Source organism: Cygnus olor, chromosome 5 (assembly GCF_009769625.2).
Source record: "Cygnus olor isolate bCygOlo1 chromosome 5, bCygOlo1.pri.v2, whole genome shotgun sequence".
In the NCBI taxonomy this organism is placed as follows: domain Eukaryota; kingdom Metazoa; phylum Chordata; class Aves; order Anseriformes; family Anatidae; genus Cygnus; species Cygnus olor.
In genome coordinates, this window is record NC_049173.1 from 4,182,041 (window position 1) to 4,197,291 (window position 15,251).

General features: G+C 48.2%; 1 protein-coding gene across 2 annotated transcripts; it reads left to right on the top strand.

Moving 5' to 3' along the window:
• The first annotated feature begins 2,127 nt into the window (after nucleotides 1-2,127).
• MAPK1IP1L (mitogen-activated protein kinase 1 interacting protein 1 like) lies at nucleotides 2,128-13,422 on the top strand. 2 transcript variants are annotated; one of them, XM_040558268.1, is made up of 4 exons: nucleotides 2,128-2,259; nucleotides 9,027-9,054; nucleotides 9,580-10,293; nucleotides 10,765-13,422. In XM_040558268.1, the coding sequence occupies exons 2-4, from the start codon at nucleotides 9,031-9,033 to the stop codon at nucleotides 10,774-10,776; spliced, it is 750 nt and encodes a 249-aa protein (XP_040414202.1). In that variant the 5' UTR covers nucleotides 2,128-2,259; nucleotides 9,027-9,030; the 3' UTR covers nucleotides 10,777-13,422. The 2 variants fall into 2 exon arrangements, with proteins under 2 accessions (XP_040414202.1, XP_040414203.1); XM_040558269.1 differs by having other exon boundaries at nucleotides 2,143-2,255.
• Nucleotides 13,423-15,251: the final 1,829 nt, after the last annotated feature.

Below are 15,251 nucleotides of genomic sequence, written 5' to 3' on the forward strand. Positions count from 1 at the left end.
TGAGGAAATTGGGATTTAGCTAGGAGAAAGGGAAGGAAGGATCTCACTGCAGTCAACAAGGTACAAACAGGGGGGATCACAGAGCAGGCGGGTGCTTCTCAGAGGCACATGGCAGAAGGACAAGCAGCAACGGTCGCAAGTCACAGCGAGGGGAAGTCTGACTAGACGCAAGGCATAATGGTGGTATTCACTGTGACAGTATTTAAGGACAGGACTGAATGTCCAGAGGGGTTGTGCAATCTCTGTCTTTGGTGATACTCAAAACCCAACTGGACAAGGTGTGAAGCTGGCCCTGTTTAGAACAGGAGGCTAGGTCACAGGTTCTTTCCAATCCAAATATTTATACGATGCCAAAGGAAAAACAAAGTCGTCTGCACTTGCAACGTAGAGTCAATAGGTCCTGCAATGTGGACCTGTAATAAAGAGCTGCCTTCACACTGTGACATGAAACCGCCCCTCTGAGTAATTGAAACAACACCATAGCAGGTCCCAAAATGGAGGCACAGAAAATAATGGCTCTTACTAATTGGGAGCAAAATTTCTTTCACACAGCTTCCATTGTCTTCCTTCAGAATTGCATGCAAGCTCTCAATTTGTATTTTCATCCTAACTTTTTTTTTTTCCATTGCATAATTTAGAGTGTACTGTCTTCCAATAGGATGTGGCCAGGGCTCGGTGTTGGGCCCCCCGAGTGCTATTCCTGGCACTAAGATGGATCAATTGCACACTAATTATGTGAAGTTGCATCTGCAGCTCTTTCCACAACCTTCAGCATACACAGAGGAAGAGCCACATTTGCCTGAAGGAGCGGAAAGCTGTGTATACAAGCAAATATTTGCACAGAAGTGCATCATCCTTTCTGTTCTGCAGCAAGGGGGACACATTTATTGTACATCGGGTGAGCCCGACATCAAGGTCGGCGAGGCTGGCTGGTAAGGCTATTGATGGAAAGCGCTATCGCAGCCCCTGTTTGATATTTAAGGTACCATAACCATCGTTGGCCACATGTGTGCTCGTTAATTAAGGTTTCTAACTACCAGATTGCTCAGGAAGAAGCAGCATGCTCCAGGGACTCCTGCTGTCACCGCTGGCAGTCCCGGACATGGCAGCAGCCGCCCATGACAGGGCCTCTGAGCACGGAAAAAGCGAGGGTTCGCTGAACCTCGGCACACAGCTTGCAGGAAGATGGATTTCGCTATTATTTGCTCATTTTTCCCCACGAGGCCATGCCAGAAGTGCCGTTTCTACACGATCGCCCAGCGATTGCCATCCTTGGAAAGGCAATTGTGAAAGGAGTGTGCAGTCAGCCTAAATTTTCCAGTGTTTAATTAAACTCTGAGTGAGCTGATTAACTGAGTTACCATGTCATAGTGGGACTGCCTCTGTGGTGAATACCCTTTTGGGTTAGATAGTTAAAAATTATGTAAATAAATCACTAAAAATAATGCATTTTTATGCCTGTTGCTGCTACGGTAATGCCTGTAATACTGTAATGGGGCTCGTTCCCGCTCCTTTTTCCCAGTCACTCCAGAAATGGCCAAATAATGACCTTGAGGAGTGCAAATAGATGCACATGGGCAAGGGGAGTGGACGGGACATGAACAGCTATGTGTGCCCAAGACCCCGCTTAATTTAACGGAGTTATGCCTGTATGCAAACGCTTGCCGGATTAGTGCCATAGCTCGGAGGGGCAGGGCAGGAAGACTCCACATTATATTTAGCAGCCCTTAACCACGAGGGCGTGAGGCATGCGGGCAAAGGTAGCGCTCGGAGACAACCCGCAGCGCCTCTGGGCGTGCCGGGGAGCATCGGGCGGGCACGAAAGGTGGAAACGGGCCATTTTGTGGAAGGGCCATTTTGTGCACAGCCCAAACACGGCCGGAGGGCAGCGGGCGGGGCGGGGGGGAGCCGTGTGGGGGCTCCTCTCCCTGAGGGGCGCCGGCCGTTGGGCGCCTCCTGTCAGGAGAGCGGCGGGAAGGCGTCACGTGACGGCGGGGCGGCGCGAAAAGGCGGGAAGGGGGGAGAGGGAAGGGGGAGGGGCGCGTGAGGGGGCGTGGCCAGGCGCGCGCGCGCGCAGGGCGGGAGGGGCGAGGGCATAAAGGGGGGCGTGGCCGAGCGCGAGGCTCTTCCGGGAGGCGGGGGCGCGTGACGCAGTTTCCGCTTCCGCCTGGGCGTGAGGGGGTGGCGGTGGTGCTGCGGGGCCGCCGCCTGCTGCCTCCGCTCCGCTCCGGCCTGCGCCGCGCCGCGCCCCGCCGGCAGGTACCGGGATGGGGATGGGGATGGGGGTGGGGGTGGGGGGCTCGGGGCAGCCCCCGGCTCTGACCCGTCGGGGCCTGGGCCCGGGATGAGGTGGGGCTGGTGGTGCCGGCAGGGCGGGCGGCGGCGGCGGCGGTGCCGGGCCCTGCCTCGGGCTGCGCGGCGGGGGGGGGGGAGGGGGTCGGTCAGGGGCGGTGTGCTGGGGGGTGGCTGGGGTTTGGTTCGCGGTTCGTAAATGGGCGTGCGTGGTTCGTAAATAGCCCTTTATGTCAAACGTTTCTCCTTAAAGAAAGTCTCGGAGTCGGTATTCCGTTGCGAGAAGTGAATTTTCGCAGGTGTTGCTGTTTTTTTAAGGGGGTGACTCAATGGAAGAGCTAGCGCCCGGCAGTGTCGACCAGCACGTTTCCTGGAGAGGGAGTTACTCATCTGGCAGGTCTCCTCTGGGAGGGAGAGCTTGTTGCGAGGTGGATGCCTCAGGAAACGGTGCTGACCTGGGGGTGTTTGTTCAGCCTTCTTGTCAGTAGGTGTAAGAAGCAAGAGTTCTTCCTTCTCAATCAAAACAAAAATGACACGCCCTGAAGGCTCACTCCCCTAGACCAGTGAGTGATGCACAAATGAATGTTAAATGTCAGTCCAATCCCATAAAGCACCTTAGATACTTTTGGGCCTGAAGTTCATTCCAGCATGTCTTAGCAGTGCCAAGTCGAGAAGCCAAAGGTGCCAGCTGTATCCATGGAGTGAGGTTGTGTCCCAAAAAGCAGTTACCTGGAAAAAAAAACCCCTCTGTAACGGAGCAGAGAGGCGTGTGCCTTTGTCTGGCACTGGAACGTGACACGCGGGTCTGATGTTGCTTTAAAAGCAGCGCGGTTGAGGAGGATGCTTGACGGTTAGGGTCAGTCTGTCTCATCCAACCAAAAATGCTGATAATTCCTGAGTAAATCGTGTTGATAGGAGGAGAATGCAGGTGTTCCTTAAATAGCCTTGACAGCTCATTCAGGAAGCCTTCCAAAGAATTGATAACGGGAAGTTAAAGCTAGAAATAAACGAAGCATGCTTCTGGAACCAAGGATTGTGTGATGTAAATGGACTGCGTGGTTCTAAAGGAAGTTCAGAGGCAGCTGTGGAAGATCTGTTGTAGCTCCTGTGGGCCGCTGGACTGACATCTGCAAGGTGCCTGGGGCAGGGAGGTGCGGACAGGAGTCGTCTGTGGCAGTTCTCAGCTGGCTTTCTCCCGCAGCCGGCAGGCGCGCAGCCCCCTGAGAAGCGATGTGTGTTTGCTGCTTTCAGGGCCGTCTGTGGGGTAGTGACCGTCAGAAGCCATCAGGTCGCGTCCTGGTGGGGAGGCAGCTGTGAAAGTGAGCAGGCTGTCACGGGTGGCAGACTGGACGGGATTCCAGTTCCTTACGGCCGTGTGGTGTACGGGTCCCGGCAGCTGAGGGGGCCTCTTCTGGAGAATTGCTTTCTCTGACAGTCGGTGACTTAGAGCATGTGCCAGCACGCGTCGTCATTGTTCTTGACTAAATCTGTTTTGGAAATCTGAAAACTAAAAATCCGCCTTCTGCCCTCTTCTGTCAAAGCAGACGTGGAAGAAGCAGGAATCACCACATCTAGAGTAGCTGCTAACAGCTAACTGTTGTTTTTTCTCTTCAGTCTGTTCATGAATTACGTTTATCCCCCAAATAAACCCCGTAGGGCAGAGCAAAGAGTCGCACGGTACGCAAGTGCTTCAGAAGAGGCCTTAAAGATGGGAAAGGACAGCTATAAAATGCTGATTCTTAACGCCCGAAGGTAGAAGCTGCAGAAATTTGCATATTTCCGAAAACATTCAGAAGCTGTCAAAGACTTGGTCCCTTCCATTTTATCTGTGTCGGGTGCTTAGGCTTATGTGGGCAGCAGTCTCGTTGGGGATGGGGTTGTGCTGGAGGCGTTAGTCACGTTACGGTGACAAAAGAGCCTCGTCGCTGACGGAGCCGTGCCACCCAGTGGAAACGCAGCCGAGCCTGTTGCATCCAGGAGGCTTTTTTTTTTCCTGTGTTTGAAAGATGATCTTGGAGACGGGAACTAAATCTGTCACAGCGAGCCTTCGGAAAATGCCATGCAGTTGTAAAATTGGGAAAGCTTGGGAGAGATTTAGCAAGAGGAGGAAAAAGGGTTTTGGACAGCTCTGATGGGGGCCGCTGGGGACCAGTGGTGGAGAAAAGCCAGGGAGGGCAAGAGCACGGGAAAAAATGCTTCTGCATCCCTCGGCTTCAGTTGGGTTGGCTGCGAGCGGGGAGGATTTATAGCAGCAAAAACATCGCGGCGCCGTTCTGTTGTGGAAGCCGAAGGATTTAGTGTGCCACGCGGAGCACCGCGCTTCCAGGAGCGGGGTTTTCACAGACCTCTCTGAAAACTGCCGTGTATTTCGGTCGGTCCTGAATGCTGGCGGTGGAATTAGCCCGCTGGTGCTGCATTAGGGGCACTTCTCAACCTTTCTGCAGCCTGGAGCCCAACAGGCTCCCTTGTCTCGCCTGCTGGTGGTTAATTCCTCGGGGAGCTCCTGGGTGCCCCAGAGGCCTCAGGCTCTGGGCTGAAGACGTCTTCTCTGTATAGTTCCTGCGTAGGTGCAGTGGAAGTCCTCCTTGTCGTGCTTCTGTTCGCTCTCCAGGGTAAAGGATGAGAGAGATCCTGTGCCTTTTGCTTTTTTCTCTCCTCGCTGCCCGGAGACGTTGGTCATCTCGCTTCAGCTTCCCGCTTGTGGCCGTGTGCGCTCTCGGGGGTGCTGCTGGCAGGCTCTGTGCCTCTGGAAAGCAGAGGATGTTTGCGGGGGCGGTGGCCTTCAGAAACAAAGGAAATCCTCTTTCTCAGCACAGTGGACGCAAGCAGGACTTCAGCTTTAACGCTGCCAGTTGTGTAGTCCTTCCGCGCCCTGCCAAATTCCTTCAACTCCTCGAGCCCTCCTTCTGTTCGCTCCTTCTTCCCCACAGCCCCGGGAAAGAATAATTTGAAATGGAGTTCAAATGTGGCGGGATAGTGAGATAAAAATATCTGCTACAAGCCCTGGCATTCTCTACGCACACCGGTGCTTGTGCAGTGCTCTTCCAGGAAAGCTTCAAGAGAAAATGAAAGTCCGTTTGGTAACCCCGCCAGCTCTGAAAATCTAGGCAACAAAATGCATCAGCATGTTTTTTTTTTTTCTGAAATCGTGAGCCCACGGGAGCTCTGAAGGGGACCAAGTTGGAGGTCCTCTACCCAACAGCGTCTGATTTCTCATCGCTTGTGAGCACGGGAATGCCTCGGGCAGTGCTGCAAATAAAACTGCTCTCTCTGTGAGGCTGGGATTGCAACCGGGAGCTGCGCAACCTGAACAGAATATGGATTATGGATTGAAGTACAGATCGGCTTGTGTGCTGCCTGAAGGGGTCCGACAGGAGCAATTTCTTATTAAATGAAGGTGGCGGTACGCAGATTAAACAGATGTTTAAAAAATGTCCCCAGGGTAGGCCGGGCTGTCTGCAGAAGGATCCGTGACGTGCTTGGCACGGGCCCCGTCATGCCAAATGTTGCCAACAAATGTTGCTCTAGCCTGCCTGCCAACGGAGGAGAGCCACGCAGTCTCCTTACGGGCTGTGCTTAGCGGCAGGTTTGTTCCGAACAGTCGTGCAGCAGAATTGTTTCCTTAATTTTCATGGCCCGGAAATATTTTGGGATTAGCAGCTGATAAATATTGGGGACGGCTGGTGTTTTGTGGGCAGGCCTCTTTCTGCTGTAGCCATCCGCCACTTTGGCTTGATTTCCTACGGACTGTCACTTCTGTCACGGGATCTTCTTCTGAGTTACCCCCTGGGTCTGTTCCCTCTCCTCCTCCTCTCCCTGGCAGCACGTGCTCTGACTTTCTCTGCGGGCTATTTGCAGTCTCTTGTATGTTTTTCAGTTGCATTTACCCATCCCATCTTTCCTGCCTCAGAAAGGACGATTCTCTTGGCCCGTCCTGGTGCTGCTTTCCGTTAACCAGCTCTTTCGCATATGACTACGCGTACACGCACATCTTTGTAAAAAGTTATTTTTGTACTTGGCTCCAGATTAATGATTTTTCTGTATTTTGTGGGTTTTATCAAATAGCTTCGTGTCTAGGCAAATGGAGCTACAGCGCCACTGAAGAGCGAGGATCACTTTCTGTTCGTTCGCTAGTTCTTGTAATGAACCACGCACGGCATTTTTAACACGAGTGGTGTCTGTTGCAGAGAAAGGGGCTTTTTCTGGTGGGTGCCTCAAGCAGCTGAGCTCGTGAAAGGAGCAGAACACATCTTCCTGGTGATTTTCAGTTGGTTCCTCGACTCGAAACAAATGGCTGCTGATCTGAGCCGATTAAATACAAAGATACAGGTATTTGTAGGTAAGGGAGGGAGCTATTGCTGTTGTAAGCCGGTGTTAGAGCCTTGACGAGCCTTTGTTTTCCTGCAGGCAGCCACTGGCTTCCACCAGGGCAGTGACTGGAAGTAAACGTGCATTTCTTAAAAGGTTTATCGAAGTTCCTAGGTATAACCTGGGGATTTCACTGTTTCCACAGGGGTTTGGTTGCGTGGTATGATCATAAATAACTTGGGGAATGAGATGAACGGTGTCTTGTTGATAGGAAGGCATTCAAGAAAGTGAGGCTTAGGTAATAAAATGGCAGATGTAATTCAGTGTAGAGAAATGTGATATGATTCAGAGTTAGATGGCTGTATTGTATTTATTCAAATATAAAACGATGGGCTGACCCTTACCGCTGAAGAATGAAGCAGTGCTGCAGAAGTCAGCGGAGCAGTGAACAAAAAGCAGATCAAGTGTTAAGAAGTATTAGAAAGGAAATAGAGGACAAACCCGAACGTAATTATGGAGCTGTGTAAATCAGTGCTGCTCCCACACTTTGAATTCTGTGCGGTTCTTTCTTGTCGTTCATCTCCAAGGATAAAAAAAGAATTGGAGAAACCTCAAAGAGAAGCAGTGAGAATAATCAAAGAGATGGAGTGGGTGCTGCACAAGGGGTCAGGGAAATGGACTACATCGCTTCCTGGAGAAGGAGCAACTGAAAGAAAATGGGGAGAAATGTACAGAGTAATGAGCAGCATGGGCAGGGTGGGTGAGAATAGACTTAACGCCTTCCGAAGACACAAGAATGAAGGAGCATCACCTGAAACTGGGAGGATCCGGCTTTAGGACAGAAAAGGGAGGCGCCCCTTTGTGTAACACACAGCACCCAGATGGAGCTTCTCCTCAAAAGATGTTGCAAGTACAAGGAGAAAGCTAAACGGGTTTGTGGAAGCGATATTTTGAGTTTTATTCCATAGGAGCTGCCTGTAACTTAGGAAGTCTGGGCTTAGAATAGCTGAAGAGTTAGGCCGTTGTGCCTGTTGTTGTTCTTCCCTTTTAGTTGCTGTTGAAGATGAAAAGCAATGTGGAGAAAATGGCCCCTTGCTCAGGCCACTGCTGTCCTAAGATTAGAATATTCTCTAGATTGTAAATAAATAAATAAATAAATAGAGTTGTAGGGAAGACTAGTTACATGCACAAGATTTGCATTACATCATTTGAAATTTAGTGGGAATTTATAAACCCATTTGCCAGGGGCTGTCTGTACAGACCTCAACCCCTGAGATGGGCCAGTGTTTAAAGTCAGGTTTTCACCATCTTTAACCTATGCACAAGAATTGTTTAGGTTTTTTTTTATGGATTCAGCTAGGCAGGAGTAATTGTGAAGCCTTGGAACGGGCTGCCCGGGGAAGTGGCTGACTCACCACCCCAGGAGGTATTCAGAAGACGTGGTTGTGGCGCTTAGGGATTAGTGGTAGACTCAGCACCGCTAGGGTAACGGCTGGACGTGATGATCGTGGAGGTCTTTTCCAACCTAAACAATCCTGTGAGTCTGTATTTCGCCTTCTCCTCTTATGTTCCTTGTTCCACACCCTCCCCATAGACCTTCTGGTTGCAATTCCACCTGCTCTTGGTCATCCTTTTAAGATTTCTTCGCCTCTAGTCAGTACCTGTCAGTCGAACTGAACGTAACGTCGGGTTTGTGACGGCTGCCCTTTGCTATGGCTAATAAAGATCAGCAGTCAGTCAGTTTTCATCACGGTGAAGCGTCGGAAGGCTCGAGGTGAAGTCGGTGCCTTCATGATAGCACACAACTCCTTGGTCTCTATTTTGGACACTTCTCAAGTGCCGAGAGGTTAGCAATCAGGCACGCAGTAACAACGCCTTCGCTGGCTCGCTGCAGGCAGTGGAAGTAAATAGACGCATCTACTATCTTTAGTGTGTCTCAAATCCATAGATAGCTCTTCTGCTTCTGAAAATAAGGTCTGAATGGGGGTGTCATCACGTTTAATTTTAGGGGCATTGACTTCACCTGCAGGCAGCCTGCCAGAGCTTCGGTGTCCCAGTTTAGAAAAGACCAGGAACATGTCACAGGCATCGCTGGGTAGGCTGCCTGGTTGGTATTGTAGAATGAATGTATGGATTCGAGTATGTATGGATTCAGTATTGTTTTTTTTCTTGGCATTGTGGCCCTTTCACTTTGTGTCGGTCCCATTTTGAGCTGAGACAGGCGGAGGTTGAAGTTTTGGTTTTTCATGAGACCTGTAGCTGGTGTCTGTGTGGACCCGAGTCACTGAGATAGAGCTGTTGCTGAGAAGCGCTGTCATTGGACATCTGTTACAGTTTGAATGAGACAAACGTGGAATTTCTTAGGAACTCTTGCTTGGTGTACTTTATTTTCAAGAAATTTCACTTTGTATTACCTTACTTTTCAGCAAAATGTCTGGAACTGATGATTTTTCGGTAAGTAATGTTTTCTCCTTCCTGAAGATCTGCCAGTTGTTATTTCATTCTAAAAGTTAAGACACTTCTCCGAGAAGGAGAGCTTACAGCTGAGCTTATTCTCCTGCTATTGCAGTGATAGTGTTTTCCTCTTTAGCAGACGTAACGATCTGTGAATTTTATGCGCATAAATCTGCTGCGGGCCTTGTCTCCTCTGCTGTGGTCCTAACAAAGGAGCTGTATTTTAATGGTGTCGGAATAGCAATAATGGAAACTTAGGAAAGTCTTTTTGGGGTTTGTCCGAGAATTGCTTATTGCTGCGTGTGGCAGGTTGCCTTTTATGTGTGGTTCTAGAGCTGTGGCATGTCAGAATGCCCTTCTCCCTCAGTGGCAGAAGCTGCGCAGAAGGGAACGTAGCCACCTCTGCGGCACCAAGTAGCTCTTTTCTCCCGCTTTGGCAACCCAAACACGTGTATAGCGGGTGAATGTGTGCAACTGACACGCCCGGTAGGCGCTCTGCACCCTCACTAATGCTTTATCTCTTAGTTGGCAGATGCTTTACCAGATCAGTCGCCTGCTAAAACCTCCAAAGTGAGCAGCACGAAGCCCGGCCAGCAGCCTGGTCAGCCGCCGCAGGGCTGGCCGGCGTCGAACCCCTGGAACAACCCGAGCGCTCCCCCTGCGGGGCCAGCCGGACTGCCGCCAAACACGTCCGCTTCCAGCGTGCCATTCGGACCTCCGCCAACAGGAATGTATCCTTCAATGCCCCCTGGACCGCCTGCTCCATTTCCTCCTCCTCCTACCGGACCCTCTTGCCCTCCTCCTGGAGGTCCATATCCGCCCCCAACTGTGCCAGGTCCTGTCCCACCAGGGCAGTATCCTCCACCAAATATGCCCTTTCCAGAGCTTCCAAGACCTTACGGTGGTCCAACAGAGCCAGCTGCACCTCCGGCTCCTGTTGGGCCCTGGGGATCCATGCCCTCTGGAGCATGGGGACCAACAATGGGAGGGCAGTATCCTGCACCTAGCATGCCATATCCACCCCCAGGGCCATATTCTGCTCCTACCCAGACTCCAGGGGCTGCGCCAACAGTACCATGGGGTACGGTCCCGCCCGGAACATGGGGACCTTCACCGCCAGGTCCGTTTCCTCCACCCACAGGATCATACCCGGCTCCAGGACTATATCCTACGCCCCCTAATCCTTTTCAAGTGCCATCTGGTCCTGCTGGTGCTCCGTCAATGCCTGGTGGTCCCCATGTGAGTATTTAATTTTTTTTTTTGGCTTGAATTACGTAAACCTGTAAACTTTTAAGCATGGAAATGCAGTAGCATAAGACCTATTAATGCAGGTAAGGACTTGGAGCATGCCTGTCTCCTCTATGTAGTCAGAGGAATAACAGCCAGTTTTCTTCTTAAATGCTTAACTATATACGCCAGAATGGTCAAATTATATCAAGTTGCGGCGTGTCTAAGCATTACGCTGTAGTGGTCTTCCACTACTTGGAAAGCCTTCTCTAAAAGACAAAACATTGTGGAGAAGGCTTGTAATAATTTTCGGAAATAGAAAATGTACTAGTCTGTGTTCTAGAGAGATCACTTCTCGGGCGCATAGCTAGGGAATAACAAATTGTAAAGATACATTCTTAGTTTAGAAACCGAATTATTGTAATTGTGGATTAACTGCTTTGTGAGAACCCTCTATTGACGATGACTTATTGTCTCTTGCAGCCTTACCGTTGAATACATTCTGGGCAACAAAGTACTGTAGCTTTCCACCTTCATCCACTACTTACAGAGATTTTTACAGTTTTTGTTTCAGTAACGTTTGGGGCTATGAAGAATACTTGCCTCTTGTATGTGCATTTGAGGTATGAAGGAGCAATTTGCATAAGTTTAACTTGCTCATACGCTAGCGTAACTGTTTGGTTTAACAAAATGAGTGTCAAAGAGCAGAAATAACAATAAATGCATGGTTCTTACTTTGGCAAATACTTCTTGGAAAAATGGGAGTTGCCAAGTAAGGATCATAAAGAATCAGGCCCAAGGACTTAAAAATTCCTAAATTTCCATGAACGCTTTAAGTCTTGTTGCCAGACTTGTGCTGGTTATTGAATGGATGGATAGTCATATCTTGTCAATTTTCAGGTTATTCTAAAATGTCAATAAAGAGTATTTCAAGATTTTTGTCAAGAAATCTGATTTTTGAACATGCTACAGTAATTCAAACTAAAGAGACAGAGCGTGTGAACTTGAAGGCTTTCTCAGCATTTTGTATATACTCAAAACAATTGCTCAGTCCGGGACTACGGGAGAGAAGATCCACATTTCAAATACTTGGCCTGGCTTGTCAGCACACTGTTCATGTTCACAAACAGGCATTTATGTGCAAACGAAATAACCTGGATGTGCAGTTAACTTTGAATCAACCAATGTGAGTTTCGTGCATGCAAATGAGGACATCATCTTGCCAATTCTCATTCTGTGGTGGTTGGAAGTTTGGCTTGGTCGATGTAAAGAGAAATCGATTCCCACTTAGGTACTTCCCCGTTCCTGACCTGGGTTCTAGTCATTTAAAATTTGTCTGCCGGGCTGTGTAAACCCAGCAGATGTTTTCAGAGTCCCTGGACACTCAACTTGAGCTTAAAGGATCAAAAAACCAATCTGGCAATTCCCTTCCCGGCAGTTTTTGGCTTGGCGTTTAGTTGTGTCAGCTACAAAGATCCTTTGTGCCATACTTATTGCCACAGCTGGGAACAAGCAGGTCTCCTGGGGGCTCCACCGAACGTGGTAATGGAGAAAAGTCCTCTGTTCTCAGCTCGGTGTCTGCATACCTCACTGAGTTAGCATAATCTGGGAGTAACTGAATGTCTAGAAGCCTGTGCACTGCTGTGTAGCTGCCCCTCCTCTCGAGGGGCGCTGCAGTAAGTTTTTATATTCTTGCCATATCCGTGCAAAGAGCATGCTGGGGGTTCACTGCAACGCGAGTGTAGCGTTACCGAGGCGCAGCCACGTGTCAGTGAGGAGCTCTGGAAATCTTCGTGGTACTCCATAGCCTAGATTTGACCATGGATGGTTTGTCTTCTCCCCAGCTGGGGAGATCCTAACTTAGCCTCTGTAGGTAGAATTAGGAACATATTTTGCTTAACATGGTAGCTCATTTAGGGAGTCTTTGTGTCGTGGAACTGTGAAAGCAAGTTAATTCTCTCCCCATACCTTATCATGGCTTCCTGCATGCATAGGATGGACTTCTTAAAAACAAGTGGGGTGACCTGGTGGTGATGCTTGTTAGTTGTCTTAGCCTTTACGGCAAAGTTTTGCAATATTCTTTTGCAGAGGGAAGCAGTCAGCCGTGGCTGTTTTAAACTGTCATGAAAATTAATAGCAAAGGTACATGTACTTTTAAATTATTTTAGGAAGACACTACTGGAACTGAACCAAAACACTTAACATTTCAGCTTAAAACCTAGCGTCTGTAACCCTAGGAATCGGAACCAAAAGAGCAGCAAGTCTTTATTAACCTTAAATAAGCCCCCTTTGCCTCCCAAACAACAGACTTGGCTTTGATCTTGGCAAGACTGATTAAAAATAAACACGGTAGAACACTGCCTACATTTGCTCAAGTGCTTTTTTTTTTTTAATACCTCCAGCCTTAGATGATAAATCGATGTAGTGAAAAACAGTTACTCCAAACGAATGGGTCGTGGTGGCAGCACTCCATTTTAAAATTGCACTGGTCACGTGTCTTTGCAGGGAATGGGAAGAGGTAGGAAAGGATTAAGCAAATGTAGCAAGTACTGACTTCTGGAAAGGGGATTTGTGAAAGTAACTAGACTTCTAGGTTCTTCCTGAGGTAGACAGGATTTATTACTGGAACATTTAGGCTAAAATTCAGTATATATGGGATGTTTTTCAATGTATATGCGTATTTCTTGAGGTCATGAAAACCGTTTCATAACCCCTTTGTTTTTGTGAGCAAAGTTCTTTGCATAGCAGTGAAAAGGGTATACCTGTTAATCTATTGTGTAAAAACTCCAGTTGTCACTATATACCGTGTAGTAACTTTATCACATGTTATGTCAAGTGTGAGCAACTTCTGGCCTGAAGCTTTTGCAATGGAATTTGTACGTTTCTATGCATCACTTGAGTTAACTTGCTGAGAAGTTTGTTTTGACTTGTGCTTTGAGATCGACATACTGCATTTGTTTACAATATGAAATATAAGCAATCACATCTTTAAAGTATAGATTATCACCTGCTGCTGTATTTTCTTTAGATGAAACAAATATTGCTGTATGATAGTGAGAAGCTATAAATACAGGATTTGATATTTTTTTGAAAATGCTGTCACTTTTGTATAAGATTAGACATTAAACGTATTTTCAAGACTGTCGTGTTTACTGTTTTTCAATTACAGCTTTTGACATGCTTGTGTAGACTTTTGCCTTGAATGAATAGTAAAACCAGGACATCCTTGATTTGCAAAGACTGAATATAAAATCGGAATTATTTGACTTCTGTGTTTTTTCCTCTTCCTTTTGTGATTATTTTTTTTGCAGCCTGCTCATAAAGTGCATTAAGTGTGGGTGTGAACATTGCTGTATTGTACCACGTAGGCCTCAGTTATTGCCAGCTCATAAACCCTCTTGGTAATGGGGGGAGAAACTGATCTTGCCTGTGCTAGAGGAGTGTTTCACCCCCCCCCCAAAATTGCTGGTCAGTGCCTATGCTTGATTGACCACGGGGATGTGGTAAGTATCCTGCAAACCAGTGTTTTCCTATGCTCATCAGGAGCTTAATGGGAAAGGGTGGATAAATGTCTGAGAAACTCTGAGGCTTGGCAGTGGTGTAACTGCGAAGTTTGGGCATAACTGCACCCGCATTCTTTGTAGTGGGCTGCAGAAGAGCTCACAAACAGCTGGCCAGCACTTCTGCCTTTGTATGCGCCTTCAGCTGTTCAGGAAGGTAAAGATGGCAGCAGTGAAAAGGGGAAACAAACAAAAAAGCCTTAGCTTGAAGTGAATAAAGATTTGAGAACAAGTTGCTCTTGGACGATGTGCACCAAATAAGGTCCTAGGACCTGTTAATAGAACAGTACAGGGACTGGGCCAGTGCTTTGTCCTAAGTGTTTAGGTGTGGGATTGTCCAATCTGGATGATTCTTCAAATGGAAATCCTCTTCCCCTGGTAGAGGCGATGATGTGAATATGCTGATCCAATTCTGTTAATCGCTTACTGCCCTGTGGACCCTGAAAGCTTTACTTGAATTCTGAGGGGGACATCTGACAGGTGGTACTCAACCACATAACTCTTAGGGGGCGTGTTTACATCTGCAGACACCCATGGTAACTTCTCAGAAGCGGTAAGGGTGTGCATCCACGATGTAGGATGTTCTTGTTCCAGTCTGCCCTGGTGAAGCAGAAGGGTGAGCTTTCTCCAGGCAAGTTCAGACCCATTTCTGTGCACAGGCATTGATCGCTGACCAGCCTGTTTAAAAACCTCTGAACCACCAGCCTTGTGGGCAGCTGATGGGAAGGTTGTGCTTAGCCCCTGCACGGTAAGGGCTCTAACACAAGTTTTCCTTTTCATATGTATTTTCATAACTGGCTTTCTTATTAAGCACAATTCCGTACATTTCTTCAATTCTATATGTTTCAGCCATTAGATTACTGTTACGTGTGATCTGACAAATGAAGAAGAGCAAGTTTCAACTTTATATGAGCTTTCAACTAGTATGTGCTGCAAGATTAGCTGATGCTATTAGATGAGTGTAGTTAATGCCTACCCTTGAGACATCTGGAGAAAACACAGGCGGGCTTGGATCCAGCACTGCCCCGTGGGTGGATGCAGGTATTTGTGGTGCTGAGAGGAGTGGGGAGCTGTGTGCTTGCTGTCTGGGCTCCACCCGAGAGTCACCGATACCTGGCTGGGTGACAGAGGGTGCAGTACTGAAGCTCTTGGTCTGCAGCAGGATAATGGCTATATAGACAAGATATTTAAATATTTTCCTCTTTTTCTGAACCTACTTTTCCTAATTGCATTTTCAAGGTAGCTGTAATGGTAGAATCAACTATAACCCCCTCTGCTCTCATAATTCGGCAGAATTTGAGTTGATCAAAAAATACTTGTGCATGTGCACATGCATCCATTAGGCTGATAACAGCAAGTTTTTCCTTTTTTGGTCGCTATTGTCAGGGGAATGTCTCAGATATGTGGGAA

What these genes read in the sequence shown, in the direction of transcription:
- MAPK1IP1L (XM_040558268.1), top strand. Translation starts at nt 9,031, where the DNA reads ATGTCTGGAACTGATGATTTTTCG. An exon ending in CTGGAACTGATGATTTTTCG is followed by an intron (nt 9,055 to 9,579) that starts GTAAGTAATGTT and finishes TTTATCTCTTAG; the next exon opens with TTGGCAGATGCTTTACCAGA.